Genomic DNA, 13,921 nt, shown 5'->3' on the forward strand with positions numbered 1-13,921 from the left:
TAGTTCCTATATAAGTGACAGTTTGGCACTATTTAACAAGACCCCTTTACATTAACTTTTTACAATAAAACTATTTTTAGTTTTATTGTTAAAAGTTAAATTAATGGGAGAAATAATATATAATAATGCACATGATTTTTCTTTTGGAATTCTGTAATTTATTTTGTGGAATTCCATATTAGTAATTGAAAACAAATAAAGAAGTGGAAATACATTTTATAATGATATTATAAAATTAATAATATTGGTATCCGAGGATGTGTTTCAGAAACTGTAGAGGAATAAACAATCTATAGTGCCACCTTAACCATATCCGCAGCTAAGAACCCTGCAAAGAACGAGTCTTTAAGCCAATAAAAGCAATTTCCAAAGATAATTGAGAACACGTTTCAATACATATGCATGAAAAAAGGATTTTCCATGCCACCGCCTCATATGCTCATGTAATTGATTGAGGGGATGACCCGTTATATTAAATGTTATTTGAGAACCATCAAAACGCGCAAAATTGCAAATTGCCCAGCTTGTATCTGAATTAATACCCCATTCATCATCATTATGAGTTGATAAGTTAATTTAACCATTTCATTCTGTCTTAATGAGCTATAGTTGAATTAATGTCATGTAATATATGAAAGTAACATTTGAACGGAGGCAATGATTTGAGACAAACCGAGCAGTGACTACTTTAGAAGCATAATGGCGGCATAAATCTCCTCAGACTGCAGTTGATGTCGCTTGTTCTCTCTTTCTTTTTTTAAGAAAAGGTTTTGAGCGAAGTGAAATGCTGTGGTCTGTGGTGGCGTCGGGTTGCATTTTGATTGAGCGAGTCAATGCGTTGGTGGAACAGCTGGTGTGTCAGTTGTAAACATGGCTGCACGAGATTCAAATGTGGAGGACAATATGTTTTTGAACTGAGCCATGTTCCGGTCCTACATCTCACAGTTGTGGAATGGAGGTCATGGACATTTTAGGCTCTTTGTGATGATTTTTCGTTGCTTGTTTCGTGGCTGGCTCACTGGCTGCCAGTCCTTCATGTGCAGCTGAGTGGCTGCATTTGTCCGTCGGTCTATGCGCGTGTGTGTGTGCGCGCGTGACGTCTGCGAGTTCCACCTTAAATGCATTTTGGCCCCGCTTGCTCCCTGTAGTTTAGGTTTTTTTGTCCTCCCACAGCAGCTGTCACCCCGCATTACTCGCAGTCAGCTAAATGAAACATTATTCTAAACATATGCATCGTAATCAGTCCGGTCACACTTACAAGAACACGCGTTAATAAGGCAATCAATCACTCTGGAACAAGCAAGTTGTTCTGTAACAGCTCATAAACAGTGTGTAATGAAGAATTGGAGGTTAGCGTGACACAGCGCTGATCAGATAATCAATGTCAAAGATGCGATGAATGTCAGTAAATGTAGTTTTCATGTCGTTTCTATAAAATCCTCAATTTACAACAAGCAGTTCAATTACCCTGAAAATACAGTCAATTAAGTAGGGGTGATTGGACAGTAGGGGCAGGATCATCGATCTTTGCATTTCTATCTCGCTGGTGGACATTTAATTTGGTTTTTCTATTAGCACCGAAATAAAGAAAATATAAAATATATTAAACAACCCAAAGATTTATTTTCTTGTCAAAAACCATTCAGTGAAGGTGACAGACAGTCCTCTGCATTATGATGAATTCTTTTTTCAGTCTTGCACATTGGATACAAAACTAATCTTGTTATTGTGGGCAGTGTTTTTCTGGCCTCTTGTCTTTTCCTCTTCGCACCTCCATCTATCTCGCCGCCTTTGTTGTATGGGTTGCAACCCTCACTTTTGTAAAGAGCAAGGAAACATGGCGATATATCACGCCCATATTTGCTGCCCTAATCCTATTTCTATAATGGGGACGTTCAAAAAAGCAACTTATCTTGAAGTCTCTCGGGGCCACTCTGGTGTAGGCTATATTTTAACCAAGTGCAATTAACGACAGTATCAGCTTGTATCATTTAGAGGTAATGTAAAAATAATGGTAAATTATAGGGCCGGAATGACCCGTGATGGCAGGCCTCATATTCCCCGTAGCTTTGCACATTTTCTTTTCTTTTTTATTATTATTAAATTAATGTTAGGCTCAGTGTTTTCTCTGGAAATGGTGTCAGTGCACTAAATGAGCAGGTGTTCCCATTGTCGTTGGAAAAAAAGGCAATATAATATAAATGTAAAAAGCCCAAAATGTGTAAACATTTTTTTTTTATTTTCCAACAACAAACACGATCAATAAATAACATGATTTACATTTCATATTGCACATTTTTTTTCCAAGTTAAAATATTTAAATTCATACAGTCATTTAAATACAGAGATATAGAGTTATAAGAGAGACTCGAGGGACATAAGGCCAATACTGTTTCCATCATTTAATTTCAGTGCTCATTCATCAGCCCTTTTTAAAGCCTCTTTTGAGTGGACAGTATAAACAAATGTTCTCCATCTCCATAATTCAGTCTTAATCCCCCTACGAAATACAAATCGTGAATTTGGACCAGTGCTGATTTTACAGGCCAATTCGTAGGCTGTTACAGTGTACATCCACAGTGTTTTTGAACAACAACAACAACAACAATAATAATAATAATTAAAAAAACAACAAAAAAACATTCAGCAAGTCACACGAAATAAATAAATAAATAAACAAACGATAATAAAAGTGTTCAAAAATAGCCTACCATCCACAGTTCAGGGATCAATAATTTAGTTTTTGTACCCTTTTTATAATCAGTAGGAATATCCATGGCAATTGCAAAATATCTCACAATTTACAGTTTTATAATTAACATATTGGTGATGTCCCAACAGGAACGAATAAAATAGCACGCAGCCATTTTTTGTTTTTACAGCATGGCGCAGACAGATTGTAAAGCCAGACTATTGTATCTGAACTTTCGCTTTGCTGGCTGCTCAGTCCCGTCACCGTGCTGAGTGAAAAAAGCTCCTACAGGGATTACACATATGAAAATACTGGGTTTGATATAATGAGCCTCAGCCATGTAAATAAAGAGGATGGTCAATGTATCATAGACTTTCCCATTACCAGAGAGAGAACATTTTGAGGCAGCCTTTATAGGCTGCTGCGTATATGATATATTTTAGCCTTCCATGTGTCAGATATTATCTTTATACAGTGCATTTGTGTGTACCAGGACTGTCGCCTTGTTCCAGGTCTTTTGTATGTCTAATGACTTCCCTCCGCGGGTTGTTAGCACTTGACAGCGGGTCTCAAAACGAGGAACTTTCTTCCAGTCATGTATTCAAAGGAGCTCCATCTAGGTACATGATTGGCAATTTTTGTCATGATCCTCTCATTATTAACATAAAAATTGACAACGAAAGACGCGGTGCAAAATTATATGCGCCTTCCAGCTGATTAGGAGTGTCCCCACAGAGCAGAGGCAGGGTGTTGGAGAAGCTATTGCTGCCAAAATCACAGTCTATTAGGCCTTATAGTGAAGAAAGATATGCTGCTGGGCACAAAAGCAGGACCTTGTGCTATCTATATTTAGACAGTATAATTACCCACGTTTGTGTCTTTTAAACAAGAGAAGTGAAGGTATGTAGCCAGGGCTGGATTTGAGCCGCGTAAATTATATAGAATGTGACCCAGTCTCTGTCCATTGAAAGTTAAATGTGTGTGGAAACGGCCAAAACAAATAACATCCACTTGCAATCTTGATCGAGGCATGGGGACTGTATGAGTACACTGTTATTTTTTTTTTATTTTCCAAATACGCATCCAGCACAGTCCATTTAAAAATTGGTTCACTGGCACAAACACAACGGCACAAGCCTTTAGAAAAGTCTTAATGGGCTGCAAAAAATGTAGGTGATTAGCTATTCTTGTCTTTTTTTTTTTTTATAAAGAGTTATTTTGAACTGGAATCAGATTTGAAAAGAAATAAATATCCGTGTTTGTGTGTGCGGAATGCTTCACCCAGGTGTGACGTTTAAAGTACAGGCTTAGTTCCCCTATAAAGTAGGGCTATACAGAGCACAATAAGAAAGTGTGGCGTTGGCTGCGTGATGAGTTATCTGTTCAGTGAAGTCTCTTCTCGTTGGTCTGGTGACGGCACTGAAGTCTTGCTGAGAACAGCAGCAGAATACGGCAAAAATCCACTCTCGGATCTTTGGCCTGAAGCTGTGCAGGTAAAGTCAGCGCTGGTGCTCCTCGCGCCCAGCGCGCTCGCCGCCTGGCTGCTGTGGCAGCTGAGGCAGGAGCAAGGCCCGGTGGAGGACGGCGCGCTCACCGCCGCTGCCGCTGCCGCCGCTGCCGCCGCCGCCGATGCCGCCGCGGAGCTGTTCAGGCCTGCGGGCGACTGGTAGAGTCCCGGGTGCCTGAAGCTGCAGAGGAGCTCCGGCCGCGAGTAAGGATGGGAGAGAGCACGGAAGGTGTCTAAGGGACGGATGGAGGTGGCGAAAGGTGACGAGGCGGCGCCGGTAGCGGCGGCGGCGGCCGCTGCTGCTGTGACACCGACGTGCGGGTAGTAATGTAGAGGCATGTGCGAATGAAAAGGGTAAGGAAGACTTCCTGTTGCCGCCGCGTGCGTCATCATGTAAGTGTAGAAGCTGGGGTCTGCGGGATGAGGCCAAGACATCGCCAAACGCTGCCTTTTGTCCTTCATGCGCCTGTTCTGGAACCACACCTGCACACACAGTCAAAACAAGGCCCATATTGAAGCTGCCATGTTGTTTCCAAGCCCTACATTTAAACCTGAGAAGAGAGCGTCTGCTCACACACACTCTTCACCCTGCACTGTTATTAAACATGTTTTACAAATACATGAAAACCACCTGTCCTCACGTGCTGCTGGAGCACAAATACACAACTTCAGTCAGCAATGTTTGACGCTTTTCTGTATATATATATATGTATATATATACATATGTGTGTGTGTGTATATATATGTATATATATGTGTGTATATATATATATTTTACTTTAAATAACTATCCATGTCAGTGAATAAATTGCAGCCTCTACATAACAAATTAATTTATTACTATCTAGTAAATTGGCCCAACATTTAAAGTACCATTATGTGGGCAAAAATAAATCAAACATTTTTTGAGTAGATTTTTTTTTTCCCCCACAGTGTGATTATTCTATTGTTTTCCCTTTTTTCTCTCTGCACATGCACACCATGGACACATCAGTGGGCAGCAATAATGAAGATTAATCTGCAGCTCATACCTTAATTGTAGTTTCGGGCAGATTCAGCGCTGCGGCTAATTCACATCGTCGTGGTCTGGAGACGTAATTTTCCCTGTAAAACTCTTTCTCCAGGCGTCCGATTTGTTCCCGAGTGAAAGCAGTCCGATAGCGTCTGACCTGGTCGCTATTTGAATTGTTCCCTCCCGTTGAATTACCGTTCATGTTCGAGAGGGAGTTTGAGCTCGTGTTGGACGTGGCTGAATTACTGTCTGAAAAACCTAGGAATAAAAACAAAATAAAGCAAAAAGAAAAGATCGTTATTGAAATGGAAAATATCGAAATAAAATACACGAGTCGCGCTGTATTTCACGGTCAAAAATAATAATAAAACGAATGCAATGCAGTATAATTGTAATCAGTATTTTTCAGCTATAATATTAAACCATTAATTATAATGCCTATCACAACAATAATACGCTTTATTTCTATATTAAGATGGTGCGAATGAGTGGCGTAAAGGTGCTAATATTATCCGCTACAAAACACCATATACATCACATAAATAATAATAAAAACAATAAAGAAAATATGGAGTGAAATAATCCAACCGACCTTTGTTGTTTTCCTTGTGCTGACTCGGGGAGCGGTGACCGGGGCATCCCACCTCCACATCACTGTTAATATCTGATTCTTGCGAAACTTCGGAGTAAAGGCTCATTTTCTTCCTGCTCTCTGACGAGGAAATTTCCGCCGACGAGGTGTTGTCGCTGCTGTGGTGCTGCGTGCCGAAAAGACTGTCAATTTCAAACTTGCCCTTGGTCGGGATGTCCCCAAGATTTCCATGGAGAGAAGCCGAAGTTATTCTCGGGCTTAAGCGTCCGCTGTGCTGAGAGTTTTCCAGGGCCTCCAGCACTGAGTTTCCAGGCGTGTCTGTGAGCCTCTTCCCTGCGACGGGACTGTGCAGACTTCTCTCCATCAATATCATCTCTTTTCTTATCCTCTCCATCATTAAGCTGTGCAAGACAAGGAGGGGAAGAAAACACACACACACACGCACACACACACACACACACACACACACACGCAAGCACACCCACAACACACCACAACACACCCACACCCACAACACTTGTCCAGGAGGCTGGAGCAGCAATGAGTTGTATCGGAGCTTAAATCCGCATGCAACTCAGCAACTGTCTCTAAATAACTGCCTCTAAAGCTTTTTATAAGCAAGACGCCAGAATGAAAGAATCTGAATGCAATCGACGAGCGACTGCTGCTCAGGATGAGACGCGCATCCTCCCCGGCACATGCAGCAGCAGCAGCAGCAGCAGCAGCAGCAAACTGTCATTCATCAAAAGTGGTTGCTGTTCGTTGTTAAAATGCTCGGCTGACGTTGCTCCAATGATCATTTATTGTAACAGGTTTATAAGCAAATAAATAGGAGAGGGCTGTCACTTGATGATGGAGGCGGCCTTCGGTCAGACGAATAATATCCAAGTGGAGAGGAGAGGAGTGAGGAGAGGAGTGAGAGGAGGAGAGGAGAGAGGAGTGAGGAGCTTGTCCCTGGGCTGATCTGACTCTGTTTTAGATTGCTCTTTGGGTTTGGCCTCTTGGGTGAAATTGACAGTCTGATTAATAAAATGAGCGCAGCAACATTTCCCTCTTCATTTAGGAATATTATTATGCCTTTGATTCTCTATTGTTTTCCCTCCCCTCTGTTCACCCTCCCTCTTCCCTAATCTTTTCGTCTTTTATTTATTTCTTCTTATTTTCGCGATGTATTCAGTAAGCTGTTAAAGTGTACGTTTGGAGTAAAACATATTAAATAAGAATTCCCGGAGATTTTCTTTTTTCTATGTTGATTTCTTTTTCTTTCTTTTTTTGTCCAGTTTGTTTTTCTATTTTCCTCCACTCTGAGCTTTATTCGTCAAAATCACATTGTGATGTGGTGATAATGCGAGCATTATTACACACTTCCAGGCGACAGCACACGTTTGTATTTTTATTGGGTATGGAAATAGCCACGTGTTAAAGCAACTATAGGTCAGTAAAGTGTTTTTGTTTTGTTTTTTTTAAATAAAAAAACAACAATGGTCTATATCATTTTTAGGTATTTATATACAAGTATCTTCTCTGCCTTTTTTCTGATTGACCTTTTAATTAAAACGAATAAGGTCACTCAAATTTAGCAGCTTACATTTATTAATAATATTTTTTGTGACTTATATAATATTCCTACAATATGACCTGTGTCACACGTGATAATTTAAGTAACGAGTCTAGTTATCGGAAATAACTAGTTCACGTTTCTGCAGCCGGTTAATTGTACCAGGGACTCGGATGTGTAAAGACATAACAGCCATGCATGAACTCCTGTTTTTTCTGTCTGTGAAGTGACTATCAGATGATCCTCTGTGCGTCCTCTGGCGCCTCCTGCAGGCCAAAATATGAATTGTTGTCATGGTCAGTGATAGTGGCCGTTGAATGGGATGTTGATACCCTGACTTGTGTCTGACCTGAGCACTGTTCATCTCACGAATACCTATCAAGAAATCCATGATGGAAATAGTTTAATAAAGTTTAGTTGGTGAAACGTTTTAGAGCAGCGGTTTGGTTGTAAAGCTCAGCAGAATTATTTTAGCCAAATAGTTCAAATAGACTGACATATTTTTGCCTAACAGACACTGAATGAAACTGTTTACTACACTTCAGCTCACTTTGTTGTTTTAAAATGAATGTATTTGTTTCTAAGGAGATTCACTTCATACACCTCGAAAAAAGGGAAAGACCTATTAATACAATGTTTATGTTAAATGCATCCATGAGTTTGTTATTGAAAAAGATGCTTTCTTTAGTTCGAGCTTTTCTGTGCACATACATACATACATACATACATACATACATACATACAGATGCTGGATTACGTGTGCATATGATTAATCTCTATTGAATTTAATCTTAAGGAATAATTTTGCATAGCAGATTCTTGAGTTGTAGACTTTTGGAATTCTGTCTGACTTGTGTCGAAATCTTGTGTTTTCAGTTTGTCTCATTTCTTGCGTCGCACTCGTCTTTCCTCAGCAGCTTTGATTTCATTGTTATTCTGAAGTACGTTGTCAGTGCAATACAGCACAGTTCAATCAATATTGTCTGTTTTGTTTGATTATTAGTCTGATTATAGCATATTCAAGCAGCAACAGTGTATTTCTGTAGCACTTTGCACGTATAAAAAATGTACACATCAAAACATAAAACTGGATTATATGATAAAAGTGTTCTCAGTAAAACTAGATTTTTAGAAAACCAAGAAGTAAAACCAAGAAAGTAATTGAACTTTTCACTGAACAAGAATTTGAGCTGAACGTCCCTGCTTCACTATTTTTGAGTATAATTTTGTGTATTCTGACTCACTGTCACACTCTTCTGTCTTATTGGGACACGTGAATAATGTTTGAAGTCACACCTGTGGTTGTGACGGGTAAAAGAAAAAAAATAATAATAGTGCGATGTAGGAAAAGTCTTTCAGTGTCAGAAGAAGGATACTTGTTAGAGAAACTCAAATCCCCACAGCCCATTCCTCCTACACCATATTAGAGCTGCCGTCTTAACACGCTCTCTTCTCACACAGAGACCCTCAGCGTTCTTCACAGGCTGAATTTTGCCGTGGATTCGTCGTAAGCTCTTCAGATGAAATGTTCTCTTAAACTGAGACACAATATATTAGGTCGGAACAGTTCAGGCTTGCAAATATTTTTACCTGCTGGTTAGGGCCAATGAATTCTAGGGGTTATTTTTAAATGTCTCCTCTCTCTGTTGGCTTATAAAGTCTACATATTGTTAAAATGCAGGGGTAGAAGTCACATTTGTTATATGTCACAATTACCACATTTCCCTGTGGTATAGTTGTAGTTTCTTCCAGGTGAGAGGTTAATGAATTAACAAACATTCTAGCCTATTAGCTCTTAGAAGACAGAGCATATCTGCTGCTTTTTTCCATTACTATGTTAAAACCTACCGTATATACAGAGGCTATAAGAATGTGCAACATAGAGTGTCTTATATCCTTTTTTTCAGCACAACCTAGGCAATCTGATGAAAAAAATATTTCATTTTCACCAACTATATGAACACACCTTAGCAAAAAGTACTCAAAATGTTTAAAATCAGGTTGAATTTGTGAAATTTGGAAATAGGTCACAGTTTCAAGTTCACTTGCTCGTTTTTATGAGCAGAAAGAGAAGCAAAACCGTCCATTTTGTGACTTCTGCACAATTATTGCTATAAAAATATAATAAAACCATAAAATGTATAGATGTTTCTAGCATTTTCTTTTAAATGTATGTCTTCATTTCATACATATTTGGTAAATAGTCTTTATTTCACTAGTCTTTCACTAGTCATCTCGAGGCATATAGTGAATCTACTGTTTATGCAGCTTATTCATTCTGTCACACATCAATCACACACCACCGCTGCCACAGCCTTCAGGTTTAATCCAATGCTCGGTGTCTTGTCACAGGACACATTAAGATAAGATATTCCTTTATTAGTCCCTCAAACTTGCAATGATACAGTAGCACACATAATTAAAAATTATGATGACAAAAGTAAACATGTGTTATACACATCAGGATGTATAAAAATATTGAAAAATATTAGAAGTAATAAAAATAGAATATAAACAATATTTAGTCCATATGTACAGCATGGGCAGATTATATACAGGAGCAGTGAGAGTGAACATTAACATGCAAATTAGAACCACTGACCCTCTAATTAGTGAGCAGCAGTATTCAGCATTTATATTCATGTGTAAATGTTTTGCAATGATTCAGCTAATTTCCCGGAATCCTTAGAAATATTGTCAAAAATGATTAAGTGACAGGTTAAGAAAAACAATACTCAGGGCAGTAAGAGCCCCCAAAACGACACCATCCTCGATATTGTGCACATGTCTGCAGAAAGCACCAAAACACTGATGAAGTGAGTTTATTGTCCAAAAACCCTCTGCCTGTCTTGTTACCATGGGGTCCAGGGCTTTCTCTCCCACACGACATCCGCTACATTGACTCCCTTCACACCTTTAAATCCAAACTCAAGACCACACATTATCAAAATTGCCTTCTACCTCTGACCCCCATTACCTCCCTGATTCTTTTTAGCTTTCTCGTTGTTTTAAGTTTTTAGCTTTGCTTTGAATGTTGCATTTTTTTCTGCTTGTATTTTATTTATTTTTATTGCATTTTGCTGCTCTTTTAACCATGTGTGACCTTGAATTAAAGGCGTTATTAATATTAAAAGATTGTGAGACTGTAAAAGTCCTGTATCTCAATCACTTATATACATTTAAAGATATGGGACAATATCAACCCTATACGCACACTCATGTGTTACTTGAGTTTTAAAGCTACGTAGGTTGTATACCTACAATCTAAACTTTGCAAAGCATACAGACAATGCTGAATCTTTGTATTAGGGCAATGTCACTGTAGTACTTCAGTAAATAAGTGTTTCACCTTGCTCTCAGAAATGATATCACATATTTGTGACATGCAATGCAAGAGCAGTTGAAAACATACCTGCAGGCTGACATAATTATGCTGTTTCCTAAATGTACATACATTTGACTGTGGAAATCACTTAAGGTCACTGATCTCATGTTTATGAAGCCTGTTTGATATAATGGTTAGCATTATTAGTCTGCTGGATATTAGGCATGAGAAGATGAGTAAACTGTGGCAACAGTAAGAGGTGAAGATGGTCAGTGACAACAGTAAGACTGAGGTGCTCAAACCATGACTGATTATCGGGCTGCACCAACAGCTGTACAAGACAGGCTGGCTCCATGATAACTGTTGCTGATATGTGGGTTATGTTTAAGTCCAGTTTGGCCAGTGTTCATGAGTCTGTGTCCACTTCACCCCCACATTTCTGGTCTGGTCTGTCGTCTGTTGTTGTCCTCCATCACCTGAAGGTCTCCTTTTGATCATTGTGCGATGCTTTGGAGGGAGTTGTCAAAGAGTGGATATCTGACTACCTGTTGTTGTTGTTGTTGTGGATTTAGTATGAGCTCCCATCAACAACATGCTGGAGTGAGTCCTGCAGTGATAATCTCTGGAATCTGGGGAAAAAAAGATCAAAGATGAAGAAGAGAAATCAGTCACAGCAAAAAGGAAATTAGTTTTTTGGCATGGGATTATTTTATTTTAGTAAACCATGCATACACACATGACATGTGATTATAAGGTCTGTCTGAGATGCCATTGTTGAACTGTCTCGGTTGCATAAACCAGTCACAATGACCATCTGCTTTCACCTCTGTCCAACTGCATCAGTGCTTTGTGCTCAAACACTTTGATCTCTTGACTCACTCCACCCTCCTAAAAACTCAGGAGTCAGGTAATTAAAAAAATGTTAAAAAGAAAAGTAATTTAAATAAATTAGATGGAGCAGTTCCTTTTGTGGCACAGTGAGAAATAAAGCAACATGTGGTAACTGACTCATGGAAATCTCTGAGGAATGTTCTTCTGAATCGTTATCTGTATCAGTTTTATTAATTCATTCATGGTTATTAATCAACAGCTCTTTCCATAATCAACTATTTGGTTTTAGTATTTATTTTTATTTTTTTATATTTTTATTTATTAAAAGTTTTTTTAAATGTGGACATTATCTGACTTTGTTGTCAATTGAGGACAACATTTGTCGTTAAGGAAAAAAAAAAACATCTGAGATTCTCCTGCAGTTTTGTGATATTTTAGCGACCAATCGAGAAAATAATCAGCAGATCAATTAATAATTACACTCCTCCTGCTAACAAATAAATCCAATTTAAAGCTGAAGTTGTATTTAGTGAGTCCAGTTGCTTCTTCTTCTGCTGTCACTTCTGATCCAAGAAGAGACGAACAAACTGTTGAGTTGTGATATTAGCCGTTACTTCAGACCAGTCTCTGTCTCCTGTCCTCCTGTCAGTGCACAGTTAGGCCTTTTTCAGCTGTACACTTGTTTCCTTAACGAAGACAGCCATCTAGTGGCAGCATTTTGTAAATGCAACCAACTGAACCGCAGGACAGGGACCAGCACATCTGCTTTCAGCCACCATGTTTGAAACAAGAAGAAGAAAAAAACATCAGCTGCTCTACACTGAGTCAGACAGTTGAATGCAGAAGTGTTTAGTTTGACATGCTGGTGGTTAAAGAAAATACATTTCATGTCCAAAAGTCAGTGGCTTAAAACATAGCTCCAAGTCGCAGAGACATTATTTATAGTTGGAACTTGTGGTTACATGCTGCTCGTTGTGATCACGCAATCAGATTGTTAAATGGAATAGTCCAGTTTATAGTTTTTTGGTGTTTTTTTTTTTAAATATTCATTTCTGCCAATTCGGTCAATATTGGTGTTCCTTTAACTGTGTTAAACTTTTTTTTTTACTCTGATCTGTCACTGAAGAAGAAGAAGAAGAAGAAGTCATAACATGTTAGCACTGATAAACACTGTCGCATGGCAGTTTGGAATTATAAGATGCTTTTTATCCAGTCAATCAATCAATTATCCGTCCATTTTCTACAGCTTTATCCTCCACATGAGGGTGGCAGACTTTATTTATATAGCATTTTTCATACACGCATAAACACGGTAGCCCAGAGTGCTTTATAGAATAAAGGCACATTAAACAGACTGAGAGGAAAACGGAAGGATAATTTCCATTATAAGTATTCTGTTCACACCATTTTAATCAAGGATAAAAATGAATGTGATAAGCAATTAAAGTCCAGTTTCTTTGAATATATTTGTTTCTCCTGCAGCCGTTTCAGCGTTCAACAGGATTACGTAGCAAAACCCTATTCTTTCCAACACACTCTATTCAAATTCCACTTCTACTAATGAATAATGAATGCTTTATTTCGATAAAGTGGCACTGGGATGGTTTTTGTTCAACATGAGCTTGTAACATAATGATAACTGTATCATGAAAAATGGGATACGTATTTGCAACCACGTGGCGTTAGTAGAGTGTTCCTAGATTTGTTTATACAAAAAAACTGTGATGTCTCATGCAGTTAATAAAATATCATCACGTTGCTGTTTAATCTGTGAAACTACATATCGTCTTTAGTCTGTTTCTTCCCCCCAAACTGTGTCTCCATACTCGAGAAAAAAACAAACACTGATCAAAGCCATGGGCCTCCGCCTCGACATTTTAATTTGCAAGTTTGAGGCTTCACATTCGCCTGTTTTTGATTTTTCTCCCCTCTGGTTGAAAACATAACATTTTTGTCTAAACCTCATCTTTGTAATTTAAAATCATACAGTTTCGATGCCGTCGTTAACTGGTCACAGTCCGTAGGGCAAACGCAGCTTCAATGTCGCGGTTTCAAATGAAAATTCCGCTGAGAAATGAATAAACAAACAATACAGTTGAAACAAACTGTATGTTCTTTATAAAAATGCAGTCATGGAAACAGTTTTGTAGCTTGTTACCTGTGAATGGATCTGCGTGAAAGACATCCAGGACCACAGATGTTCCTTTTGCGCATGGAGGACATAAATATGAAGGCAGAAAACCATCTGATATGTATTTCCCACTCAAACATATGAGTGTGATTTGCCTCCTGTCTACTGTCTGCACTAAACACCTCGGAGAGCAGAAATCCGTCGTGAGCCTTTATCCTGTGTGAAAAACACACCTTTGGTTTCCATCGGCTCGATAATCTGTGGAGATTTCAA

At 38.8% G+C, this 13,921-nt stretch overlaps 1 protein-coding gene across 1 annotated transcript; it reads right to left on the bottom strand.

Moving 5' to 3' along the window:
- Positions 1-3,137: 3,137 nt before the first annotated feature.
- evx2 (even-skipped homeobox 2) lies at positions 3,138-6,371 on the bottom strand. The gene is made up of 3 exons (XM_044019140.1): positions 5,804-6,371; positions 5,231-5,469; positions 3,138-4,682 (listed from the first exon to the last, which is right to left on the bottom strand). Exons 1-3 carry the CDS (start codon positions 6,198-6,200, stop codon positions 4,068-4,070), a joined length of 1,251 nt encoding a protein of 416 aa, XP_043875075.1. The 5' UTR covers positions 6,201-6,371; the 3' UTR covers positions 3,138-4,067.
- Between the last annotated feature and the right edge of the window lie 7,550 nt (positions 6,372-13,921).

This window comes from Solea senegalensis, linkage group LG2, assembly GCF_019176455.1.
Source record: "Solea senegalensis isolate Sse05_10M linkage group LG2, IFAPA_SoseM_1, whole genome shotgun sequence".
Taxonomy (NCBI): domain Eukaryota; kingdom Metazoa; phylum Chordata; class Actinopteri; order Pleuronectiformes; family Soleidae; genus Solea; species Solea senegalensis.

Excerpts from the sequence above, each read along its gene's own strand:
- evx2 (XM_044019140.1), bottom strand. The coding sequence starts at position 6,200 with ATGATGGAGAGGATAAGAAAAGAGATGATATTGATGGAGAGAAGTCTG. Across the intron at positions 5,470-5,803 it reads GCACAAGGAAAACAACAAAG|GTTTTTCAGACAGTAATTCA; the intron begins GTCGGTTGGATT and ends TTTTATTCCTAG. Across the intron at positions 4,683-5,230 it reads TGCCCGAAACTACAATTAAG|GTGTGGTTCCAGAACAGGCG; the intron begins GTATGAGCTGCA and ends CTGTGTGTGCAG.